The sequence below is a fragment of the Plecotus auritus genome, assembly GCF_963455305.1.
Source record: "Plecotus auritus genome assembly, chromosome: 9".
NCBI classification, from domain to species: domain Eukaryota; kingdom Metazoa; phylum Chordata; class Mammalia; order Chiroptera; family Vespertilionidae; genus Plecotus; species Plecotus auritus.
The window spans coordinates 49,758,459-49,784,018 of NC_137783.1; the positions used below are offsets into that span (position 1 = coordinate 49,758,459).

The 25,560-nt window shown below is 39.5% G+C and overlaps 1 protein-coding gene across 2 annotated transcripts in view; it reads left to right on the forward strand.

The window, feature by feature from the left end:
* LRMDA (leucine rich melanocyte differentiation associated) overlaps positions 1 to 25,560 on the forward strand; it is a 1,091,841-nt gene that overhangs the window by 839,673 nt on the left and 226,608 nt on the right. For both annotated transcript variants that reach the window (XM_080687598.1, XM_080687599.1), the window contains exon 6: positions 14,107 to 14,191. In XM_080687598.1, the coding sequence (XP_080543724.1) occupies positions 14,107 to 14,191 (85 nt within the window). The remainder of the gene's footprint in view (positions 1 to 14,106; positions 14,192 to 25,560) is intronic.

The window sequence follows — 25,560 nt, forward strand, 5'->3', positions numbered from 1 at the left end:
TTTAGGGAATCACCTAAGCTTCCCAGAACAGAATGTCCTCATCTACTAAGACAGCAATGAGCCTGGATTCAGGGCAAACATCTTTGACTTCTCTTTCAGAAAGAGGTAAAGGATGGCTGAGTGACAGAGTGGCAGGGAAATGCCTTTGGAAAATGAGAGACATATATTAGCATTTATTCTCCTAGACAATTACATTTACGTAGAATAGGATCAAAACTTTAGAATGATGTTCTCATCTCTCTTACCTGTGCCACTCTTTCATACTGGTCATATGTTCTCTTGGGGTGTTATCTGTTCCACATGTGGGCAAAATGGGAATGATGTTTCATCCTAGTGGCCAGTGCCAGTAACTGCTAGATACTTGCTGATTAGTAATTAAGTATGTCATATAATTCCTGACTTATGCAAGAAATATCAAGCTGATTCTAACTTTATCCTACTGACAGGCATATGACATGCATGGTAGGAGGGGAGGGAGGGTGTCATCATCCCAAAGGTCTGCTATGATGTCTGGCAGTTCATTTCTCAATCTATTCCTTTGGTCTCCTTTTTCCATGTTGCACTATGACCCCAGCAGCTGTCCTTGGCCCTTTCCTCATGCTGATCTTGTCAGATAGTTGTAGCTGTTTTTAATCTTCTGTTGGACTCCCATGCTTGTTAAAAAATAATTGTATGTTACAGCTGGTTGGTACCAACTTGAGAGCCTGAAAAGTTTAAAATATGTGATATCTGGAAGGCCGTGTGGGAAGATTTTCTGGATGTGGAGGCCTTCTGTTGCTGCTGGTGATGACTCAGGATTGGGATATTGAATAGCAGGCTCGGTTTTGCCCAAAGATGGTGATGAGATGTTTTCATGTCTCTGGCATGCAGTGAGGGGCTCCACAGGCTCACATAGGAAGCATGTGCTTTGGGGGAGGAATTTGCTCTTTTGGCTTTTTCACTACACTGTATTCTAGAACAGATTTACCTCTGGGGAGCCACCAGCCTCCTACCTTTAATCTAGAGTGCTCTCCTGGGACCAGCTGCTATATCAGCACTAGGAATGGGCATGTGATCAGACCCAACAGAGCAGAGTGTCCTGACCATAGAGGTTCATTCAAGGTCGAGCCTATAATCCAAAACAGGCCATGGATTCCTTGGTTTTGCTGGAAACTTTCAGGAAACAGAAGTTCTTCCTGTAGTCTTAGAAGATGATAAGATTAGATCTGGAGCCCCTGGGGAGTCACCTCAGGGGGACCCTGAAGCTGGCGTAGAGGAGCACAAGGCTGGAGACAGCAAGTCCCGGGTCCAACCATACATGAAACTGTCCTTGGAACCATCAGAGCCCCTGCTCACCATTTATTTTCCAAAATCACTTTAAATTGGATTTCATCACTTACAACCAAAAAGGTAATCTTTCCTTTCTGAAATGTTCAACAAGGGGAGATTCTATAACCTTCCCTGGAAATGTGTGTCCCCAATAGAACCATACCATTCAAGAATTCTTAGTTATGTATGGCTTTAATTTCATTTTTGGACAGTATCTCTGTAGGGTGGGTAACAAAATACTCCCCCACACCCCAGGGCAAAAACAACAACAAACAAGCCAATCTAAAAAAACAGAATCCAGAGACAAAAACCTGATTAACCTCTTTATAAAGACATCTTCATATGCTTGGATATTGATTTTCAATTGTCCCTTAAACCTTCACATTAAATATTGTCTTTATTATGCAACTTCAAAATTATTTACTTCTTAACATGTATGACAAGTATAAACACTATTGATCCATGATTTAATATGAAAATTTGGTATTCAGCCATCTCAAAAAGCCTCTTTTGAAGATTTTATTGTGAGCCAGTCCTGCCATCGGGTCCTAAAACACGTTGATGGATGATGAGGGGCCTGGCAAATGAGTCACCTGGCGACTGTTCACTGGCCCTCGGAAAGGGCTGCTGGTTCTCTTACTAAGACTGCTTTAATAGACAGGACTGGTAACTGTGTTACCAAGCGACTGGAGAAGATTCCAGTAAAATCGGCCCATGTATACACAGGTCTTTCTCTGTGAAGTCACTTTTGCTTCACATCAGAGTCAATGGGGTGTTTTTTTTTTCTCATCTCCTTTGGACCTTTGACTGCTCTGCCCCCTGCCCCCTGCCCCATGGAACAGGGTAGACAGCACCCACATTGCCCATGCTCCACACCCGCTCCCACAACTGTGTGTGAATCTGCAAATGACTTTGCTCCAATTAAGACAAAAGAAAAACTATATAATTTCTCAGTCACTTGGCCCGGAGAATGGATGTTGGGAGTTGGGAAAACAAGTGTGCAGCTTTCTGCCTATCCCAGGCACTGCGGTCAAACAAGTCAATTCAGCCTTCACAGAGGCCTCCACTGCCTTGTGAGCATGTTTGTGTAAAGTCTTGGAGTCTTTGATCAAAGAGTGGCATCTCAGGCCAGGCCCTAATCCTCACTGCCTTAAGGTGTTTAAATGAGTTAAAAAAAAGTTGATAACAGCTGGGACTTAAATTTGCCTTTGCCCAGCTTTTGTTTTGAAAGGGCTTCTATTATCTATGGCTTCCCTTTTCGAAGCAAAGATGGATCGTTGGGTAAACCAAAAAGGGAAAGAGGATATGGGAGGAAATGGGCGGAGACTCTGAATTAATCTTCTGAGGAAGAATGTTTGATCAGCAGGGAGGAGAAGATGGAAACCTCTGATGCTGACAGCAGGCACCTTTCTGACGAGGTTGTGATTGGCACCTTTGAAGCTTCAGTCGGGAGCCAGTGTCCAGTGGGTCGGGGCTTCCTCTGTCTGTGGGTGGTGGTGTTAATAATGTGGCAACTGGAAGGATTAATTGCAGACAAGCAGCAGGATTACGAGGAAGGCTCCTCAGCTCTAAAAGGAACAGTTCGAGGAAAGCCTCTGATCTGTCAGCCTTGGAGGAAATTAGTGGGGGCAGACTCGAGGAGGCTTAAAAAAGGGCATTTAGGATATTAAAGCGAAATGTGAAGAGGATATTAAAATAGGGCAGTAGAAAGGCAGTGTCCCCCTCTTCCTATTAGGAATTTCTGTGATTTGTCCACATTTCCCAGACGCCTTCTTTTACGGTTCAGCAGAGTGATTTCACTTGCATTGCAACAGGTTAGGGAGGGTTACACTACGTTCCTGGTTGCACCCAAGTTCCTGTGCGAAAGTTGTTTGCGCTCCACCACCTGGCAGATCGAGAATCTCCCGAAGCTAAAGCTCCCAGTATAATTTTAAAACAAGTCAAAGCATTACTGACACCCTATCTGCATTAGCTATCTATTGTATATTTTACTTCTTACCCTTCTGGTTCAAGTCGGGATGTTGCCCATAAATCGTGCGTTACCATTAAAGAGGCCATTCATCACGCTTCCTAATGTGATTAATCAAGATACACCACAGTACCCTTAAAATGAGATCATTTTGATAAATCATGTATGACATGAAAAGACTTTATTCCTTTTAAGTGCAATTTAGACTGTAATTTTTTTCCCTCATTTATGATTCATGGGAGAAACATGGATAAAATTCCCTTGCACAGTTACACCTTATCTACAGCAATAACTCAAAACCGCTTTTAGATGAAAATTCAGGGTCTTATTCAACAAAGCTGAATGCCAGCTCATTATTTTCTGGCATTCGGTAGTCCAAAAATAATGTCTGCACATTAAGCAGCATTCTCAAAAAGTTGGAGTTGGCCGAGCACCAGGTGCATCAATTACACTCTATCATCCTTAATAAGGAAGAAATATCAGATGTCCTCTTGGAGTCTTTTGGAATCAGTAATTCTCAGCCTTCACCTTCCCAATTTTGAATGATTTGGACACAAAAATGGTAGTAACAACAAAGGATGGGAATTTCAGCTACTTTACCTGGCTCTTGTCTCCTGTTGTGTAAAGCTCAGAGGAGGAGCATTTTCCCCTCCCATGTGGCTCATGCTTTTTTGTGTTTTTTTTTTTTTTTTTTTTCATTCCCCTTTTCTTGTTTCACAAATGAAACTACCATTTTGTTAGGTTGAGTTTTGTTTCTAAGCGTCTGGATCTCACAGCTGTCACAATAATTTGGGAAGCGACATTCATAACCTCCAATAGAAAAATAATTTGAAAATGTGCCTTCTGGTGAGATCCATCAAGTTTAAGGTCACATTTTTGGTTAAAAGGCAGACACTGATGCTATTCATTAAAGTGAAAAATGGCTTGTTTTCCACTAATATTGAAATAAACTCTGGACGAATGTAGCCTTGCTGGCATGCACTTACAGAGAAAGCAAAAGGAAACACAGATATATTTAACTTGGACATGTAGCGTCAACAGAGTTTCAGGTCTTTCTTGAATTAGGAAGATTGGCTGAAACAAATGTGAACAACCAGAAGTTCATTTGCTTCTTTCAGAGGATGAGAGCATTTAAAGAAGGATTCAGTATCTAAGAATTAGACACACTTGTGTTTTTTCCAACCCGTTACTTATGAAGGACTTCATCAGCATGTAATTTATTTCACTGCTGTTCTTAAGGATGCATTTTGCGGAGTGGATCAAAGCCCTGTATTTGTGCTTACGTGACCCAAGAGTGCAAACTTCCTATTCATAACCACATAATGCAGCAAAACCCAAGTTTATTTGGGATATCATGTTCATGCTTTTATTCTCCATACATTACTCAGATAGAGACTGGCATAAAAAATTCCTTGAATATTATTCACATTAAAATGAAATTTTCAATGCCTTTAATTTTTTCTAATATAAAGAGTAAATTTAGAATATAAGGTCATTAAGGCTAGACTTGCTGTTTTTAGGTTTCCATTTCACATTTATGACTTTCTATTTTTGCTAAAAAGATCTGTAAATTAAAAAAAAAAAAAGCGTGTATCTCATTTAAAAAAAAGCTTCCTAATTCTATCAACCCTCAGCAAAACTCTCAAGAATGCAAGTTTAGGACATAAATATTTTAAGGCCCTATAAAATTGGCAGTGAGTATTTTTCCTCCCTCTAATACCATGTTCACTTCATTCCAATTTAGTACCACGATTCTATTTCCAAAGCAGCTTTTCATACAACACACAATTATTTCATACAGGGTTGGGTAGGTCACCTCATTAAATCTGCAAAGATCAAACCTCTTGTGATCCCCACAAATATCCTTGCCTTTATTCCTAATTAAAATGGCCCTCCTAAATTGTCTCAAGTTTATCAATACAAATAACAAGCTCAGCAAAATAGCCACAGTTGGAAAGTTAGTGGGGCAAGGTGACCTGGTCCTCAAATCTCAAGCAGAGCCAACTGTGTTGTGTCCGCAGTGGTGCCCTGCCACCTGTTGGCTTTGCTTACACATAACAGGGTATTGATGTCCCAGCGGTGCAGCAACCCTCTCTGACCCCTGTCCCAGTTCATCACCACAGAGAAAAGAAGGGGCCATTTGAGAATTTCAGGCCTCCTGCTTTCCCCCATCATTCATTTCTTTGGCCACATGTTTCTCCTGCTAATGCTAAAAATTTATGGCTGAGCACATTAAGGGCAGCACAAGTCCTTTCCTTCTTCTGGATTATTTCATAGTTTCCTGTCATAAGGAAATCCAAGAAGACGTGTCCTCAGTGGATTGTGTGTGACAGTGTCTGCTTCTATCTCAGGAATCCAAGGCGTGATGGATAAACTGTCAGCTGTGAAGGATGATGTTTTCTCCATATTTCCATTATGAACCAAGCTGTCATCTCCTAATAAATTTCTTGCATTGGTATCAATTTATTTTTACAAGCAGAGGGTCTGATGTATTTGGGAAAGGCTCTGACAGCCGATCTGGCCCAGCTCGACAGAGCAGGCTCCACCTCATTTTGGGAAACTACTTTGGTTCCAAGGACAGAACTTGACCTGTAGCCCTTGAGAATAAAAAACTCTGTGCGAGGAAGAGGACACATGAGGCAAGTTCCTTCTTTGAAGCCAAAATAAATCAAGCCTGTAGGATTGCCATGATAGGATATTATTTCTAAGTCAACCTTACAGACCTAGATGAGAAATGCCATATGTAGGTATTGACTAAAGACATTTAGACCATCACAGCAGTGCCATGAATCTACAGATAAATTCAGATTATAAGTGGGCTAAAGATCTCACTACTTCTATCCTCAGAAGGGATCTCAGTAGTGCTTTTCTGCTTAATAAGTAAGGAGTAGAATCCACTCAGGTAATAAACATTTGATTACAAATGATGTGTGTATCCCTATTATAGCTACTACAAAGGTAGGAGAAGCCCTGAAACATTAAAACATAGTCAAGTCAAGAACTTAAACCTAGCCGAAGAAATACAACGTTGTACAAAATTAGAGTGAAGTAAAAGTAAATCATAGTTAATATTTAATGAGCAATGTGATGATCTTTGTCTCTTACTTTATTTAATCTTCATCTTTTTTGAGGTGGTAGAGTGTCATGCTGGTTAAGACAATGGCCACTGGAGGCAAGTTGCCTGGATTCGTGTCCCACCTTGCCATATATTCATAACCCAAGAACCTACATGAAACCTTGGTCAAGTTATTTAATTTCTCTGGGTCTCAGTTTTCCTCATATGTAAAACAGACATAGGGATTATAACTGCCTCAGGGAACTGTTATGAAGATTGAGCAAATTAATACATAGAATAAATTAATACACAAAGTAAGCACAAATACATTTTAGCTATTTTTAACTGTAAAATCATCATCATTATCATAACTATTATTATTATTTTACAGTGGAGGAAAGTATAGCTTAAAGAGTTCAAGTAAATTGCCCAAGGTCATACAGCCAGATGGAGCCTGGCTCTAAATCTTGGTCAGAAAGGTATCAGAGCATAGGAAAGAGAGAAGCAGAGGATATACAAGTTGTAAATAAGTCAAGGACACAATCCTTGAAGCTTAATTAGCTTTTTTCTTATGACTCTTTCCATTTCTAGAGTATAAAGTAGCCTTTTTTTTCCAGAGCACCAAACATGCTATAGATGTTACTTAATAAGGGTTATATATAGCGGTGTGTTGGTAAATGTTCAACAACCAGTAATCTGGAGAAAAATTATGTGTACATGAGCTTATTGAAATTTTTATGTATATAAAGAATGAGTAATGCACAATTTACAAATAAAATTTAAATATAGTACTTTTTGTTATAAATTCCATTGAGTGAATTAATTTTCACATAATACTTTTAATTATTTTGGCCAAACTCATGTATCCATAGCCAATCTAAGGTTACAATTGATAAACAAGTGTAATTCTGACATGAATATCAGCTATTTCCCTTCCTTATTGAGTAAGTCAGAACTTCACTCTTTTGTCAATGACATAAGCAACTTCTTTACTGAATCAGATAAATTTTTTTAATATTGGAAAAATATGCCCTTTTTTCTTTTGTGTGCTATTCATGGTAATGGCTGAAGATACAACATACCTTTAAGATTAATATGTAGAATTAACATTTTTCCCATCACTTTCTTAAGTTTAGGAAATCAATAAAGTAAAAAATCAATTCCTAATTTTTAGCATTTGCCAATTTTTATGGTAAAGTCTCACCATGGTCAATGTCAGGCTACTAAAGTGACATCACCGAAGATTTGAGAAGAGATGTAAGATAGCACATCATTGTACAGCATTTTCATTATGTAGATACAATAGACACAAATAATTTCAAGAGCATAAAAGTACGTGATGAGTTATATTACCTTTACTTTTAATATAATTTATCTAATTGTAAGTATGTATAATTTAATTTTAAATAATGGCTTAATGGCTGTTTAATAACTAACACAGCTGGTACAGTGTGACTCCAGACACCACTGGTTGTGTTGGCCTCAAAGGGCCAAAGCCATAAATCACATTGGAACAAAACTCTTTCAATCTTTGCTTATTAACTTTTAACTACTACAAATTTTCTATCATTAAAAATAAAAGCATATACACTGTTAATATTTACTGTGTTCCCTTAATATTATATAATAAAATATTTGCATATTTCTTTTTTCTTTTTCTTTTTAAATCTTTATTGTTGAATTACAGATGTCCCCCTTTCCCCTCCACTACCCCCCATTGTTCCCTCCCTGGTTCCAGCCCCACCCCAGGTCTCACCACCCTATTGTTTGTGTCCATAGGTAATGCATATCTATAATAATAAAAACGTGATATGCTAATTAGAGCGGATGTCCTCCCAGACCACCTTCTCGATAAAGCCGAGGATGCCAGGGAAGCCAGGGTCCTGGATGCCAGAGAAAAGCTGGTGCTGGCAGGTGGGGAGGGAAGGCCTACTCTTGCAAAATTTTGTGCATCGGGCCTCTAGTGTACATACAAGTTTTTTGGTTTATCTCTTCCCACTCCCTCCCCACTTCCCTCTGAGATTCCTTAGTCTGTCCCGTGTTTCTATGCCTCTGGTACTATTTTATTCATCAGTTTATTTTGTTCATTAGATTCCTTATTCGTTTATTTTTAGATTCAATTGTTGATAGATATGTATTTATTGCCATTTTATTGTTCATATTTCTTTTTTATAATTTCATTTGGCTACAATAAGAAATTATGGTTATTCCTATAATCCCCAATATTTAGATTATCCTTATTTTTCTTGTTATATAGTGTCTGCTAAACTTATTTTTGAAAGCTACTGCTCTAGATGATGTGTAAGGTTTTTTAAAACCCTGCCATTTTATGATTTGATTATTTCTGTAAAGATCCACAAAATGCCCCCGCCATAGCCCTTTCTTCCTGCTTTCCATTCCTGGTTCTTTTCCTCCCTACCTGCCCTCCTTCCTCCTGTCCATAAATATTTCTGAACTGCAGTGGAACTGATGACACTTTAGGCCCTGGCAGAACTAGACCCTCTTTAGATAAGATAAAAACAATGGGAAGCTCCAGGCTATTGCCCACAAAGAGCTCCCAGTCCAGAGAAGCCTTCTCTGCATCCTACCTCTGACTGACTGACTTCTGGTCTGGATTTCCCTTCAGTTCCCTAACTCAGCACAATGCTCAGCAAATGCCCAAACATTGTCTTTTGTCCCTTCGGGCTCTCTCTTGGTTCCCTGGTTAGTGACTCATCTTCATCTTACCTTACCTTCCGCCCCCCCACCCCCACCCCCAAATTTTTGGCTTCTTGCTCTGAACAAGACACAGCTAATCCTGCTCCTACCCCTGCCTCTCATGCCCAGTACATCTGTGGGAGTCTTTCTGTCTTGCTTCACACTGAAAGGCACAGTGCCTTGACCTGTGAGCAGGTTGGAAGGCCCCTTCTTCAGGCTGGCAAGTCTTTGCCTCTGATTCTGGCAACTTGACTCACAGTTTTGTGTTGAATTATGGTCTTGGTATATGGTTTTGTCTTTGCCATTAAAATGTTTTATTCATTCAAGCATCGTGCATTGACTTCTTTCTGTATTTCTGGCAACATGTTGGGTACAAGGGTGAATAGTATAGTTAATCTTGGAAGTTAATACAATTAATCTTGAAAGCTCTTTGTTACCTTGAATTAGAAATAAGCAAGGACATAATTACTGTTTCGTGAGTCCAGGTGCCATAATAGAGGTCAGGGACAAAGTTCTGTGATAATGCAGAGCATGGGGGTAATGTTATGAGTTGGTGACTCTTATTAACCAGTATTAATCATGGATATAATTTTTTTATGAGTCGGGAATACAACCAAGGTCCTTATTTTACTTTTCGTGGTGTTCCCAGCACAAGGCTTGGCATATTAGTAGGTGGTTATTAAATACTTGATAACAAAATGAGTGATGCTTTTTCTTATGAGAGAAAATAAATGTTTTTAGAAGAGTCAGCTTTATACCACAGTTTCAGGGAATGAATTGTGATGAAAAGTGAAGATTGCTTTTACTTGAAAGAGGCTGACAAATTTCCCAGGCCCGGGATCACTTTATGTGGTGCATGATTTAAGGGTGAGTGAGCATGCCAAAGCGCTCCACTTGAGCTGAGTGATGGGGAATGAGTTGTGGAGCTGTGGTCTTAGATGGTATTTTGTGAAAAATAGTAGGAGATTTATGACTATTAAACAACTTTGTAGCCTCCCCTTCTTGTTTTGAAGCCTGCCAAATCTCTTCTCCTGTGGTCTGTATCATGTTCCTTCAGGGCATCCGTGATGTTCAGAAATACCCACTGGAATGCAGGTTTCCATGGAATGCACCCAATGGGCAGGGGCTTGTATTTTACACACACATCCGAAGACATTTGTTTTCTGTAACCACTGAGTGAAATTCTCACTTTGCAAGTCTCTTGTAGAATGTACTGTACTTTCCTTGAATTTTTTCCAACGAGGTTGCCAAAATTCTACTTTCCTTCCTGCATTATGGAAATGGCAGAGTGCAGTATATTAGTGACTATTAGCATTATTGATGTGAGTTTAAAAAATCATTAGCAACTCTCAAACTGTGAGTAGGAGAAGAGTACAGAAACCTTCAGTGTGCTCTGACAAATCTGAAGCAGAAGGACTTACCAGCCTGGAAGGAGGATTCCAAGCTTTTACTATTATTTATCAGCTTTTCCCATTCTATTGTCACACTCAATAGCTTTAGAAGAAACAGATATTTCATCACAAAAAGTTAACCAGACATGGCCCTAATCCATGTTGTGCAAGTATTGGAAAATGGTTGGAGAAAATTTCCTCTAATTATGGGTTCATATCAATATAGGACTGTATGGATCAGAGAGGAGTCCTTGTTCTTTTCAATGTTTGTGTTTATTTTTGAGAAATTTAAAAAATATAGAAATGTTTTAAAAATTTGGTAATTTTCTAGTATTTTAACATATTTGTTTCAAGTCATCTCTAAATAAAAATAAATAAACCTTATATAGAAAAGAGAAGTTCCCCCCATTGCATTAGCTCTAATCTTATAACTCTGACCATTGGCAGAGGCAACTATTTTCATGAATTTAATGTATAACTTTTATAATTTTAAATGTTTACAGATACACATGAGATCAAAGAACTATATATTTACATAAATAATATTATACTACATTTATCATTTTGCAGCTTGCCTTTCACTCTGTATTAAATTTTCAGACCTCCTCAAATTGAGATGGATAAATCAGGTTTATTGCTCTTAAATACTAAATATTATTCCAGCATATGGATATACAACATTTTACTTATTCATTTTCCTCATTGGCAGACGCTTGAATTATTTCCAATTTGTTCTGTTATAAATAATGCTGCATTATTTATGTTCCACCTTACAGACCTGAGTGAAATTTTTCATAGTGTATATTTTAGATGGAATTGCTGTCCCAATTTTCAATTTTATGCATATTGCTAAATTACTCTCCAAAGTATTTGAACCAATGAACATTCCTGCTGTCAAGGAACGAGAAGATTGGAGTTCTGTTTCCTTTCATTCTCGTAGCACTTGAGAGACTTAAAAGTTTGCACTGATATGGGTGAAAAAATATTGTCTTGTTTTAATTTGCATCCCCTTAAATCCTAGTAAATTTGACCATCTTCTCTTTTATCTATTGACCATTCAAGTTTTCTCTTCTTGTAATTACCTGACATTTCCTTTGTCCAGTTTTCTATTGTAATTTAATAAGGGGCATATGCACTGTGGATACTAATATTTTATTGTAGGTTTTGTAAATATCTTTTACCAGAAGTGATTTAAAAAGTAAAATGTAGAAGTATAATTCTTGCCATAGGTAGTTAGGAAATTTGGCAAGGACTCAAAGATTGGAGAGTACTAGTATTTGTAGTTATGAAGATTCAGGTTTATCCAAATTTCTCTGTTCTCAATTTAGGCATATCTTCTTAATCCAGGTTAAAAGAAAACAGCATTATTTAAATCGCCCCACCTCTGTTTCTGTTATCTGATCATTGTTATACTATGGTTATATTGCTTCAGTTTTAAGGAGAGTTATTTATTCTTGGACAGGTAGCATAGAACTTAAGACATTGTTTTGTCCATTTCTTTTATGTGATAATTGTGTTCTTCTGAATCATGCTTCTAAGCATAACGTTCAGAGACCAAGTGTGAATATCACTATGAGGAGATTACCTAGGCTTCATTCTAATAAAAGCCAAGTCAAAAGCGTGATACTTAGAATCTTGATTGGTGGTAGTTTTCTTAAGCATCTGACCGTGGAAGTCCCACCAAAAGTCAGAATTGGCAAAAGTGTTCTTTCCTGGATTCTTTTCCATGGCTTGAGTTTATAAATGGACACTGAGCAGAAAAGTAATTAAATGCTAGGCATTGAATGATGACTGCAAGACAGAACTCAAGCCGCACAATTTTTGCTTTGACTACAATTGGAAATAAAACTAAATAGTTATTTTATCCTTGGTTACAAAACTCTTAATGTTTTGCCCAGTCAGAGGTACTTGCTGAAAGGTAGTTTCTTCCAGTAATTTTTGGAAAAGCTGTCATTAAATTGTCAACAGCCCAAATTGAGATTAAAAGTACTAAGAAACATCACAATATAGCAACCTAAGATTCAGATTGGAATTTTAGGCTTTTTTAGCAATGAGGTGGAGCAGAAACATTGGCAGAGAAAGATGCTCTGGCCTCTTAGAAAGGAAGTGTGGTAGATCTGTGGAAAGACGGCCTCCATACCCCAGGCCATATGTCCTGCCTCAAGCATTGGAATAGAGGTCATTTTCAGAACACTGTTCTTGTGTCTCATTTATCACAGAGGGATTACAGGAGACCTTGAATGCAAATGGATAAACACATGGTGACTCTATTATTTGAATTTTAATCATATTTCTGACCCCTTTTATATCATTGCAGCATCCTCAGTGTCTAATGATGTAGTACCTAGCAAGTCTTATCTACTTTTTAAAACATTTTTCTTGGTGACTGAACTTTTATCTTTCTGGACCCCATACCCTTGCATCAAGTTTAAACACCATCTATTTCCCTTGAAGCTGGAGAGAAGTAATGCTACCTGAAATCTGTTTCCACCTTAGGGACAGAGCTTTTGATCTTGCACCATTCAGAACTCTTTATACAAGTCTCCACTGAAAGCTGCTTAATCAAACATCTCAAAGGTCAGAAAGGGGGTTTAAAGGGTTTTTCTAGCAAGTAGGCCTAATCTCCTACTTAATTTTGATTCCTATAATATAGATAATCTCTTTGGAGGAAAGGCCTGCTCCTACCAGGGCAAATATATCCCATAGAATGTATTTCCTCTTCCAGAAGGAAAAATGTAGCATTAATGAAATTTACTTTTTTATGAAGCTTCGAAAGGTTTGTAAGCTTAGAATTTTGATCCTAGCAGATGTTATTCTTTTTAGATATTAAAAAAAAAGTAGCATTTGATTCGGAAGTCTCAATGAGAGTTGCAAGGGTGATGCTTTTGCTGTAAGAAGCCACACTGAGTGTGACACTGGTCATTGGTTCTAAGTGACAACTGACTTCACAGCTGTGGTCCTTCCTTCCTGTCTTACCCTTCTTGGAAGTAGAGTAAGGCAAAGAGAGAGTTAGCAGCCTGGGTCTCACCATATATAGAGTTTGATGGTTAAAGAGCTATTTTTTGTACAATAAAAAGCATCTTCTTAGACATATTTCATCTCATCTTCTTATAGGCCTTGGAATAGCAAAGTTTTGTTGATAACCATTATATTCCAATTTCCCTTGGGTTTCTCTTGTGAAATTCATCCAGCACCCCCATTGCACCATCTGTGATGGCTTCTATCCTTTCACATGATCACCCATACTGTGGAGTCTTAAGTCTTCATCCAGGCCACTGGGCCTATGTAAACCAGCCAATTTTTCCCCTTCTTCACTGGTTTCCATAGAAATCTACTTACAGTGAGCATTTAATCTGTGGGAATTACTAGAAGAAGGCACGTGACAGAAAACTAAGTCTGCACCATTTCCTGCCTTCAATCTCTTTCCTCCCTTTTCACTCAGTTCAGCACAATGAACAAATAGCCCCTTTCTCTCAGAGCCCTTCCTCCTGTAAGCTCCTCAAAGTTTTGTAGTCTACCCCACACTCACCAGTATCTTACCTCAACACAGACAACTCTTGCTTCCTAAGAAGAGTCTCGGTCAATACTATTTTCTGCAAACCCAGATCCTAAGGAGACATGTTTGTTAAGCAAAGGTATTTAGTGTTTGGTGTTGTTTCACCTTGATATTTGCTTTTATCACACAGGTTTCCAGTGACAGCGCTGCTGCCCCTCCGGAGTGCCACTACACACCCCTGCCTTCTGCTTCCAGGGAACTCACCAGTCACCGAGGTAGGGAAGGACACCTGGCTGTGTACAGCCCTGGGCCTGTGACTGCTGCCTCGGTATTTTAGCAAGAATACAGTGCTTCTCAGTCCTTGATGAGAAAACCGTACCTGTCAGCTCTAGCAACTTGAACTCATATTAAACAGAATTTAGTTGCAGTCCACTGGGAAGGCAAATAAATCCATGGTATAATATAATTTGGTGAATTTTTATTTAAAAAAAAGTGTTTATAGTACTTAAAAATTACTAAGATAATTACCTTCAGCAAAAGGAATGAAGAGAAATTGGAAAGCTCACTAATATTTGGAAAAGTGTCATTGTTTAGGAATATAATAGTTGAAATCTGTAATTTAAAAATAAATGAATGGCATATTACAGCTAAAAGGAATTTCAATTTGCCTGGAAATATTGAAGAGAATCAGTCTGTAGTTTTCTCTGAATTCTCTGATCCCCGAAACAATTTGGCTTCCCCAGTTTTTCCAAAGCCTTGAATTCCTACTGCCATCTCTAGAGTCGGTATGGAATATAATTTAAAAATGTCTTATCCCTAAGCTGGCTGCTTAGGCCAAGGACTATGTGATCCTATTTGTTGGAACTGGTTAGAACAGGATGAGGCCCTGTGGTGTAACCTGTTTACCTCATTTTAGCCCAGTCATGACTACAGCCATGTTTCCTAATTATGAACCTACCTTCCAAGGGTAAGTAAGAGCAGGATTAGATTGAGGGCATTGCATACTTTAAAATTGTTTCCCCAAGCAGCAAATTCCCTTTCTCCATGCAGTGGTCACTTAGTAAGGATGGTCCAGCTTTGTCATCCCAGCTACATTGCAGAGTCAGTGGGTAGGAGAAAAGGGTGTAGAGATGCCCAGAAAGGGGTGAGCTGGTCCTCTAAGAACATGTGGGCTCCGGGCAAATGGCGCATTTCTGTAGAAAATGGTCCAGAGGTCATGCCAGGTTCCTGCTGTCTGCGACTTGGGCTTGTGTCGCATCTTTGATGTCTGGGCACAGTAGAACTTTCCTACATTTAAATACACATTGGTTCCATTAGGGTTCAATTGTGAGATACAGTTCATTGCATGTCAATTTTGTGAAAAATCAATTTTGCTGAAAGTCAGGTAGAATAAATTGCTGCCAACATGTTATATTTTGAGAGGCGTGAATTGGTCTCCTTCACTAAATGTCCTTATGAAGGTTTTGAGCAAATCCCTTTAGAGACATTTTTCAAATTCCCCAAGGATAATAGTAATGCCTAATCTAGAAAGAGTAACAAATTAACCTTAGCGTATTATCATCATGGGTTTATTTATTTGCTTTTTGTAGTTGGACGAAGGTGATTTTACTGTATATAGCCTGTTGAATACACTGCATAGGAACTGAAATCTCAGACTCCTTGTAAAAGTTGATATGTCCATGAAATTGAGATTTCACAACAGGAGGATGCGATCAGATAAGTGTTAATCATGATTAAGACAAAGAACCTCCGTCATTGTAACAGTCAAGTAACAAATCTGAACCTTGAAGAGATGGGATATAAGAAAATAAATTTTGAAGATATTTTGAGTAATATTTGGAATATGGAAAAATGCCTAAGGTGGTTAGAGTGAAAATAGGTGTTCTTGGATGACATCAGACCCCAACATCAATGGGAAAATGTTATTTAAAGGAAGCCAACAACAGGTGTCTTGATTTTAATGAAGAACATTTCTATACAATTATTGTACATAGTGCCTGATCAGTGCTAAGGATTCAGATGGTAGAAAAAGCAAGAAAGCATCATGAAATGATGGCCAGGTCTTTATGGCCTTTAGATATGAGGAAACCAGTAAGAAAGAGGCAAAGAAGCTCAGTAAGGCCGAATTATTGGACTGATCTATGTGGGGGAAAGATAAGACTGATATATTTCAGCCTGGCAGGAATCATACAATGACCAATGGGAAAAGCCATATATTTTGGCACCCAGAATGAAACCACTTAGTGTCATCTTTTTAAAAAATATTTAAGTTAAAGAAATTATTCTAAATTTCTGATCATATGAATTGGCAAGCTATTTGAGTGTCATTTATTAATACCCAAATGGAAACAGCTTACAAACATTTACCCAGATAACTACTTTCACATTGTGAAGGCAGGTTATATCACTTCTCTCCCAGGTGAAATCCTCCATGGATCTGAAATATGGTCCATAAAACCTTAAGTTCTATTTGCAAATAATTTTTGATTCCTCTAGTTCCCAATCTCTTTTCATTCCGCACCAACAAGTACACAAACTATCAGGCAGTAGTTCATGTGAAAATTGCTATTTTTTGATACATGTCATTTCCCCTTTACTTGTCCTTTTATGTAACTTCCAATGTCGAGTATGATGGGCCTAAGATTCATGTCCTAAGGACTCTAAATGCAAATGCAAGAAAAGTCAGGGCCCAGAATAATGGTCAGGAGATAGGGGACTCTATTTTTCCATCTGTAACTTACAGAGAATCCACACATCATAGGGAGAGCAGTGATGTGCAGTACTTCCTGCTTCCTGGATGAAACTTTTTTCTGATCTTATCTGTTTTTATTTTTCTCCTCTTGAGGTACTGATAATGTTTATTTCTGTATCTTCCTTAGTGCAGTTATTTCTATTCTTCTTTGTCTGACAGAGGTCAGGTAAATGTACATCTTGAATTTCTCATAAATGAAAGCTCCCTGAGGGGCCGTACAGATTTGAACCTGTCTTCCCTCTCACATTACTGACTCCTATTCATTCTTAAGGTATCAGCTTAAATATTACAGCTCCAAGGAGGATTCTTTGATCCCACCCTGCATATTTGTATTAGGTTGGGTTTACCTTTGTAGGGACTGTCTTCCTAGATAGGCTTTAAGCTCTTAGGAAGAGTGGAGGAGATTGTTTCTGTTTGCTCACCATATATATGCAGTGTCTCCTACTGAATAGGAGTTCAGGAAATATTTGTTCAATAAATGATAAGTGATGGACACCTGGGAGAAAGTCAGTAACTTAGATACCTCTGTAAGGTAGTTTGACTGTATCTGAGAAAAGGGACCCATCTTTCCTCAGGGGAGGACCCATCTATATGGAAGGGAATAGCCAGCCTTGTGGACCTCAGACCACAGCTCTGCTGCTCTCAGAAACCCAGATTTTGTGGACAGAAGCCCATGTCTATTATTGAATCAATGCCAGATAGCATTTAGCAACATTGCATAACTTTCGAGTAGATAATTATTTTAATGTCATAGTTTTTAAACTCTGGGGTTATGATAGTAGAAAGGGAGTAGGACAAATGGAAGCAACTAATGGAACTGTTTTACTAGAACAGAAGCTCTCAAAAAGGGCCTGAACACTCAATATGATGCAGGTTGTGCTATAGATAAGGTTTTGGAAGGGTCCATCTGAGTCTCTGTGAAAATTCTGCTCTAGGCCTGAGCATGTCTTCAGAGTGCAGGGACATGGGGCTGTGTCAATGATCTCAGTTGCTACAGACTGGCAGTCCACGTACTATATGTGGGTATCCATGCTATGAAGAATGTTGAAATGTTTGTTGGAGAAATGTCTCTAAATATGCCATGTGCAAGGGACATATTTCCATTCTCTATCTGGTGGCTTTTAGAAGTAGAATTTTCATTTATATAGACTATTGTGTCTTTTGGGGAAGACATTTCTATTTGGAGCACAGACCATATCATCCTTAAGACAACCCTATAAAGTGGGAATACTATTATTCCCATTCAACAGAGGAAGACCCAAGAATTTCTAGAGGAGACAGCTACTCAGTAACAGAGGCGAGGGAAAAAATTGAAGCTCCCTGTCCTTGATTCCCAGGCCACTCCTGACATTTGTCCTTCACACAGGACATAAGAAGTGAATGCAGGACTGACTGTGGCATTGTGCTGGAGGGAAGAGGAGAGGAAGTACAGGGAGGGGCACAGCCTGGAAATGTCCACTGATGGTGGATTTCCATAGCCTATGCTAATGCTGCAAAGAAGTGGGCATTGCCTATTTCTGTCAAAATAATTACCTGTTATGCCCTTCCCCTCCCCTTCTTTTAAATTACACATCTATCAGTTCTGGCACAGAGAAAGTTTGAGAAACCAGAGAGGAAAATGCTATGGTATCAGTCTGAATGGAGACAGGGAAAATAGAAGACACACTATATATTCAAATTATGAAGCATTTTACTGTAAGGAATGAGAGCCTTACACAATCAGGGAAGGACTGAGTCCCGAAAACTGGCACCTAGAGTCTCAGACTCAGATATTTCTTAAGAACTTGCTGAAGTTTCTGGGTATCTCAGGAACCCCCAGGAATCTCCTACTGAATTTCTAATCTACACAAAAATGGGGGTGATTCTCAAGAAGTTCACATGGATACTGCTTCAAACATTAGGACTATCTATATGTTGCCCTGTCCTTCCTTTTCTCTGGATTTCCAAATCTTACTCCAGTATCTCTCTTTGGCCCATTCTAACCTAGGACCATGTGCCAAGGGAATTCTGGGAAATGTAGTTTTCAGGTTTTCTTCTGAGTTGCAGAAGAGACCTTATAAGAGGGAGTGGTAGTACCTAGTTAAAATGGGCAATCTGGCACATCTACCATAATCCTACTTCACCAACAGTTATCACGTTGAAGGTCCCATTCCTGTTTATTTGCACAAATATGTTGCCAAGTAACTGTAAGCCCAATAAAAATTTCTAAATTATTAAATTGTTCCCAATGCTTATACAGTCTTGAAGATGAGCCATAGTTAGTTAACTTGTCATATCAAGAACTAGACTTTAAATGTATAAAAGAAAGAAAGTAAGAAACCAAGAGGAAATCTGTTATGCAAACTTGCTTGGAAATGATATCCATCCCGCCTCTATCCATCCTTGGCAATCTTGCCATTCTATTTATTGACACAGTTGTTAGGTGCTTATCCTGTTCTCAAATGAGGGGCTTGGTCTATTTGTGTTTGAAATTGATTGCTGGGACTGTCACAGAGTGATTTACATAGCAACTTATCATAATTAGTTATTGTTTGCAGTTTCCTTAATATGAATTGCATTTTATGCCTAGCAATTGATTTTTCTGTATATCTCCATGAAGCAGCTCAATGCGAACCATTCAAAAAAGAAGAAAAAGACAGAAAGAAAAACTGCGAGCATTTTTTATGTTTATTTTTTAAACAGTTTTAGCCTGTGATGCCATGAAATGTATTTTCACAGAAGCCATAAATACAAAGTGCTTTGCTCCAACTATTTAAATAGGCCAAAGTGAAATGAATAAGCAGAAAACTAAATGGTTGCATGTGAAGATGTGGCCATATAGACAACGAAGGTTGGCATGGGGAGATGTTGGCCAAAAAAGCTATATGCCAACAACAGAATACCTTTGGGAGGGCTCAAGATGGGGCTGCTCGATAACCAAACTGTTCATCACAATTTGTTTTAGGCTGATAGGATTTGGAGGCAGTCTGTCTCTTTCACCCAATTTTTAAACCATTTTCTATTTTTCATACTCCTACCATCTTGCCATGTCAGCCCACAGGAAATGTGAAAGCTAAGTTGGTTTGATCATTATAAACAAAATCTACAACAAATAATAGTAAAAACTCAAGGAAAATAGATGCATTTATTTAGGTTATCTTAATAGTTCAGCATCAAGAAATATTTTTGCCTATTGCTTGTTGGTTCCCAATGACCAATTAAAAAGGTGGAATAAGCAATCGATGGCTTTGGGTGCCTTTGTCAGGTAGGCCTCACTTGAGATCAGACCCTATGACTGAGGTAGCATCGCTTATTTGTTGCCTCCATCTTCTGGAATATTTTGATCACTGTTGACTCTTGAACAACACAGGGATTAGTGGTGCTGACCCCCTGCATAGTAAAAAATCTGCTTATGACTTTTGACTCCCCCAAACTTAACTACTAATTGCCTATTGTTTATGTTATAAATAACACAAACAGTCAATTAATACCTACTTTGTATATTATATGTGTTATATACTGTATTCTTACAATAAAGTAAGCTAGAGAAAAGACAATGTTTTTAGGAGGAGAAAATACATTTACAGTACTATATGTATTTATTAAAAAAAATCCTTGTATGAGTTGACCTGTGCAGTCCAAACTTCGGTTATTCAAGTATTCACTGTAGTCTTTCAAGGGAGCCAGCCTTCAGATGATTTCTCAAAAAACATCACTGATTCACTGAAGATTCATAGGAACATGACAGATTCAACTTTTTCTATGCAAAGTGTATTGAAAGCTGTGGGGTGGAGAGAGGGAGATAAAGTGAAAGATATATATATATATATATATATATATATATATAGAGAGAGAGAGAGAGAGAGAGAGAGAGAGAGAGAGAAGGGGAGGAGAAAATTATACTGGCAATTGGAACAAGGAAGGCCTCCCTGTTGATGGGAGAAACATTTCATCTGTGGGTCCTGCCAAATAGTGGCTCCCTTTGAGGCAGGATAGTAAGAAGCTAGGAAAATTCCTTGGCAAATGGCATGGGGAAACTGAGAGATAGTTGAACAAACTGGCCAAGCAATTTACAGCCAGATAATATATTGCAATGTCTTACCTTCCCTAACCAAGGACACTTAGGAGCAAATGAAGTACACATTCCAGCTCATGCTGGGGCAGACACGCCTTGGTCCTGGTCCCTCTTCCGTGACATTCTTTGAAGGTGAAACTGACCAGAGAATGACCTGAACCCCTCTATATGTTCATTTTGATGAGTCAGTATATTGAAGGACATACCTGGAAAGCTGATGAATATTTCGTTGAGACCTCCTCTGAGACCTCTAAAATTCTTGCATTTACAAAACAGATGAAAACCCTCAAGATAAAGCTAGCCAGTGTGTTCTCCTTGGAGCAAGCCCCTGCCCCTCATTTTCTTAGGCGTGTATTTTTGCTCTCTCCTAAACTCTAAGGGTCCCCATGAGATTTGCAACCAGGGGAGCAGCAGGCAGCCACAGTTCATTCCAGGCTAATCCCTGAACATGTCTCTAAGGCCCCCTTTTCTCTGACTTTTCAGTGAGCTAACAGCAGCCCCATCTTGGCTCACTTCTGCCACTGTGACTTTGACTTCTGTGTGAGTCTACACAGCCCCATGTGGCTCATTTCTTTCTTATAGCATTTCTAGAGAGCCAAAGCAGCAACACTTAGGCTCTCCCCTGTTGCTTCTTCTATTCTAAGCCCTTCCTTTGTCTCACTGTCCCCAGCTTTAATACATATTACTCTGAAAATTGCCTGGACTTGTGTTGTGAAATCTTTTCTACGTGAAGTCAAGAACCCACACATTCTAGACCACATTGGGGCAGACCTGCCGGTCCCTTTCTGGTGACACCTCTCAGACTTCATAATATGGCTTTGTTATGTAAATGTATGTGTGTGTGGGGGGGGGGCAGGGGTGGGGAGGGGATGGTGGTGGTGGTGAGTCTGTTGGTTTCTTGAGCAGAGCTATTATTAGTATTTTCTAATTATGTAAAATACCTTCCTCTTATGACATTATCAACAGAAACTATTACTTTAGTTTTCTTCATAATGCTTTTATGGGCTTATAATCTTGGTGGAATTCTCAGATGCTGAGAAATGCTGAAGTTGCTTTTATTTAATCGAGGTGACTAGTGATTTGACAGTAGTGGTTGACAGGTTTATTTTATCTGGGTGGTAGTGGGAGTCTATTTTCAGTGTGTGTGTTCTGTTCCACAGTGAAAGGACTTTACTAAGTGCTGAATAAATTGTACTTTCCTTTGATTCTAGACCTTGCTGAAATGGTTTAAAAACTCTAGTCTGGGTCATCAAATTCATCTCCCTACTGCTTTGCAGGGTCATCAGCTTCACTGTGTACCAAGCAGGCTGGGTGGATTGGAATGGAGAGTGGTGTAGATTAAAACTTCCGCACATATATAGATAGATGTGCATGTGCGTGCGCTGTCTGGGAAGGGTGGCAGTGATGGAAGAGCCAGCCAAGTGGAATCTGAAGATGGATGAATCTGTTAGACTATTACCAAGACTGGCGTGGACTCTAGCCAGGAACTTTAAGCAACCGCCCTTAAGCATTCGAAATCCATAGGGGTCCATTTCCTATCCTTTTTCTCCAAGGATGATCTTTCATTTGCAGTCTCTGGAATTGCTTTATTTCTACTCTTTGGGCAGAACTGTGGTGCACTCATGCACACAGAGGAGCTAGGAATTTGGTTCTTTTTCAAAAGCTAAATAAGGAGGGGAAATTAGAATCATCTCCCCACCCTACCTGCAGTAACACACCTCACTTCTGTAGGATGAACAATCAAAAGAATAACCCTTTTTCCAACAGTGCAAATAAAAAATGGTACTACTAGTAAAAACAACAACATATCCCTCTGTCCTGGCTGGCGTGTTCAGTGGTTAAAGCATTAGCCTGCTCATTGGAGGGTCTCAGGTTCGATTCCTGGTCAAAGGTATGTGCCTGGGTTGCAAGTTTGATTCCCAGCCCCAGTCTGGGCGCATGCAGGAGACAACCGATCAATGTTTCTCTCTCTCACACCCTCCCTTCCACTCTCTAAAAAAATCAATGGAAAAAAAGAATATCCTTGGGTGAGGATTAACAATACAACAACAAAAAAACAACAACATGTCCCTCTCTCTTAAAAAAATGAAGGGTTTGAGATTGACAGATTTGAAGATTCTAAATGTCTTGAAGTTTTAGTCATGGGCTGTTTTTCATCCTTTCCATTGGTCAAACATAACTCCTGAAAGGATAAGTATTGCTCTCAGCACTATCAACCAAGGACTCCTCCAGCATGTCTTTATTTAGAATCCACTGTGTACAAAGTATTTGTTAGGGTTTGTGGAGAATTCAGAAACAGAGGACACAGTATTTGTCTTCTGGGAATTTGTGGTTTGATTGAGGAGGTACCAAAAGTGAAGCAGTGCTAACCAGACAAGGTATTATGTATGATATAATTAAGAGTTGCCTTACTTGTAAAAGCTGGTGTAAGTGCTATGGATGTTTAGGAAAGATAGGAACCAGCAAAGGCTAGAATAGTCAGGCCTGGTGAAAGATGTTGGCTTTGGGTTTTGAGAACAGGTAGGGCATGGGTAGTGGGGGGGAAAAAGGACACTCCATACAAAGGAAGTGGGTAAAGAAAAAGCACGGGGGTAAGAACAGATAGCACTGACCAGAAGCAGGGACCCAGTTTTAAAAAGTCAGAAATAAGGTCACTCATGTAGGGCAAGTTTGCATTATAACCATCATTGAACAACCAGGAGCACCTAGATGTGATTTAAAGCTGTGCTGGGGGATTATTCATTTGTAAGCAGTATGCATAGGATTGGAAAGAAGATCCTGGACTCTAGGAGGCCACTGTGGGATGGCATCGAAAGGAGTTTGCTCCAGTTTTAGAAGCTTTTGATTCCTTGACACCAGGCTATGTGACTGGAGACTCTATTGCTTTCAAAGAGCATGTTTGTAGCAAAGATAATGTAGGAAACAACTGAGTAACAGTTGGGGAAGGCAGCTGGGGCCAGGACACTGCCAGGGGAGCAGGGTTGGGTGATGTGAAGGAAACCTCATGGCCACTATGGAGGGGCTGCTGATGGTCTGATTGCAGGTTCTCCTTGGCTTGGGCATCAGATAAAATGGTCAGTCAATGCTTTTTGTCCCCAAGTTTTTCAAAGTATTTCTGGGGTTGGCTTTGGAAGCTAAAATGTAGAGTCCAGCATCAGTTTTATTAATGTTTAAATAACCTAGCATTTGATGATGAAGACCTGGAGTTACTGGCACTACAGAGCAACATTCTGTAGCAAATGCAACAGACCGACCTAATGACAGATTCTATGTAGGGATAGAGAGCAGAAGGCTGTAAGGAAGCTGGCTGGCATAGTGTGTGGGGAGAAGCTATGGTCCCTGCCTGTATCCCCTCTCTCGCACCCGCCCCCCACCCTCTGCAAGATTCTCCCCTACTACTCATGCATAGGCTATAATCTTGTCTGCTAAATGGAAGACTTCTGGGATTTATATAGTGGAGCTCATGGCAACAGCAACAAACATACAATAAGCAGGCAAAGCAGCCACAAAAATGTTTTTCCTTCCAGTCTTTGGCTCAAGATGAGCTACATTCTTTTATAAATTAAATAAGTGCCCAATGTGCTTTATTCCTGAATCTTGGGTTTCTGAAGGAAGAGGTATGTGAAGCCAATGCTTTTTGTCTAGATTGTTCTGCTGAGAGCTCTGCCCTGCATTAACTTCCCAGTCCCAGGGTTTCTAACTTCCTCATTTCCCTGTCTCTTGTAGAAAGCTTTAGCCCTGCCACAGTTTTTCCTAATGTAGAGATTTTACAACCTTTTTGGAACAAATAAACAAACATCTGGAATCATGTGGTACATTTAATCAAAAAGTTTGCATTGGGCCAGAAATGGTAAAATCATGAAAAATGGCCTGTCGGTGAGCTCAAGAAGGCCAAGCGATGACGTTGTTGGCTGCAAGTGAATTAAGATTGAGTGAGGGGGACACCTGCTCATTGAGCCTGCTCTCCTCGGCTTCCCCTCCCAGCCATTAATATTTACTGCTTTGCTTCTTTATCCATTCTAATGAAAGTTTTGGTTGGGCTGTTTGGGGGAGAGGGCTGTTACTTTTCCAATAACCTTGGATTTGTTGGGATGTGTGTACTTTATAAAGGGTGTGGTTTGGGGCTTTCTGACTTTTTAGTTCTCTTACTCAGAATTCCATATGCTTCAGGTCACCCCAGGGGCCTGTTTCTGTTTCTTCAATCAGTCACCCAGCCACGTTTCCTTGAGAGGAACCCTGCACTGCAGTTGTGGGAGAAGCAAAAGAAGTTGTGGGCTCTGCCTTCAGGAATCCTATAGTCTAAGGGGAGAAATAAGGGCCTGCACATAGAAAGCAGAGGCCAAGCTAGATGTAGGAGTGCAGAGAAGGGCGAGATGAGTGAAGATCGAAGGATTGGGAGGCAGCCTTGGATGAAAGTGAGAGCGGAATTGAACAAATAGGTGGAAGGAGAAATCTGGGTTTATACTTCCTCACCTTCTACTTCCAAATGTTTAAGAGCTCTTTCTCCTGGTCACCTCATGTAAACCCGCAAACTGAGAAGAAAAATGTGTGCTGGATAGAGAAATTCAGTTCCAAAACACATCTTCCATCCCCTATTTCTCTGCTCACACATTTCCACCTAGTTGTTGCTCCAATGCACTTGACTACATACAGTCTAAAGCCACCACTGGAATGGAGCCAGGTGTGTAGCTAACAAAGCTGCAGGAACTCTCCCTCTTAGTGTGGAAGAGGACTTGTGGACAGACCAAGTGGAGTTCTTATTGAATTTCTAGCCATAATCTAGATGGACTGTGTGTGTGTGTGCTGGGGGTGGGGGGGGAGGAGGAGTGAGAAATAAC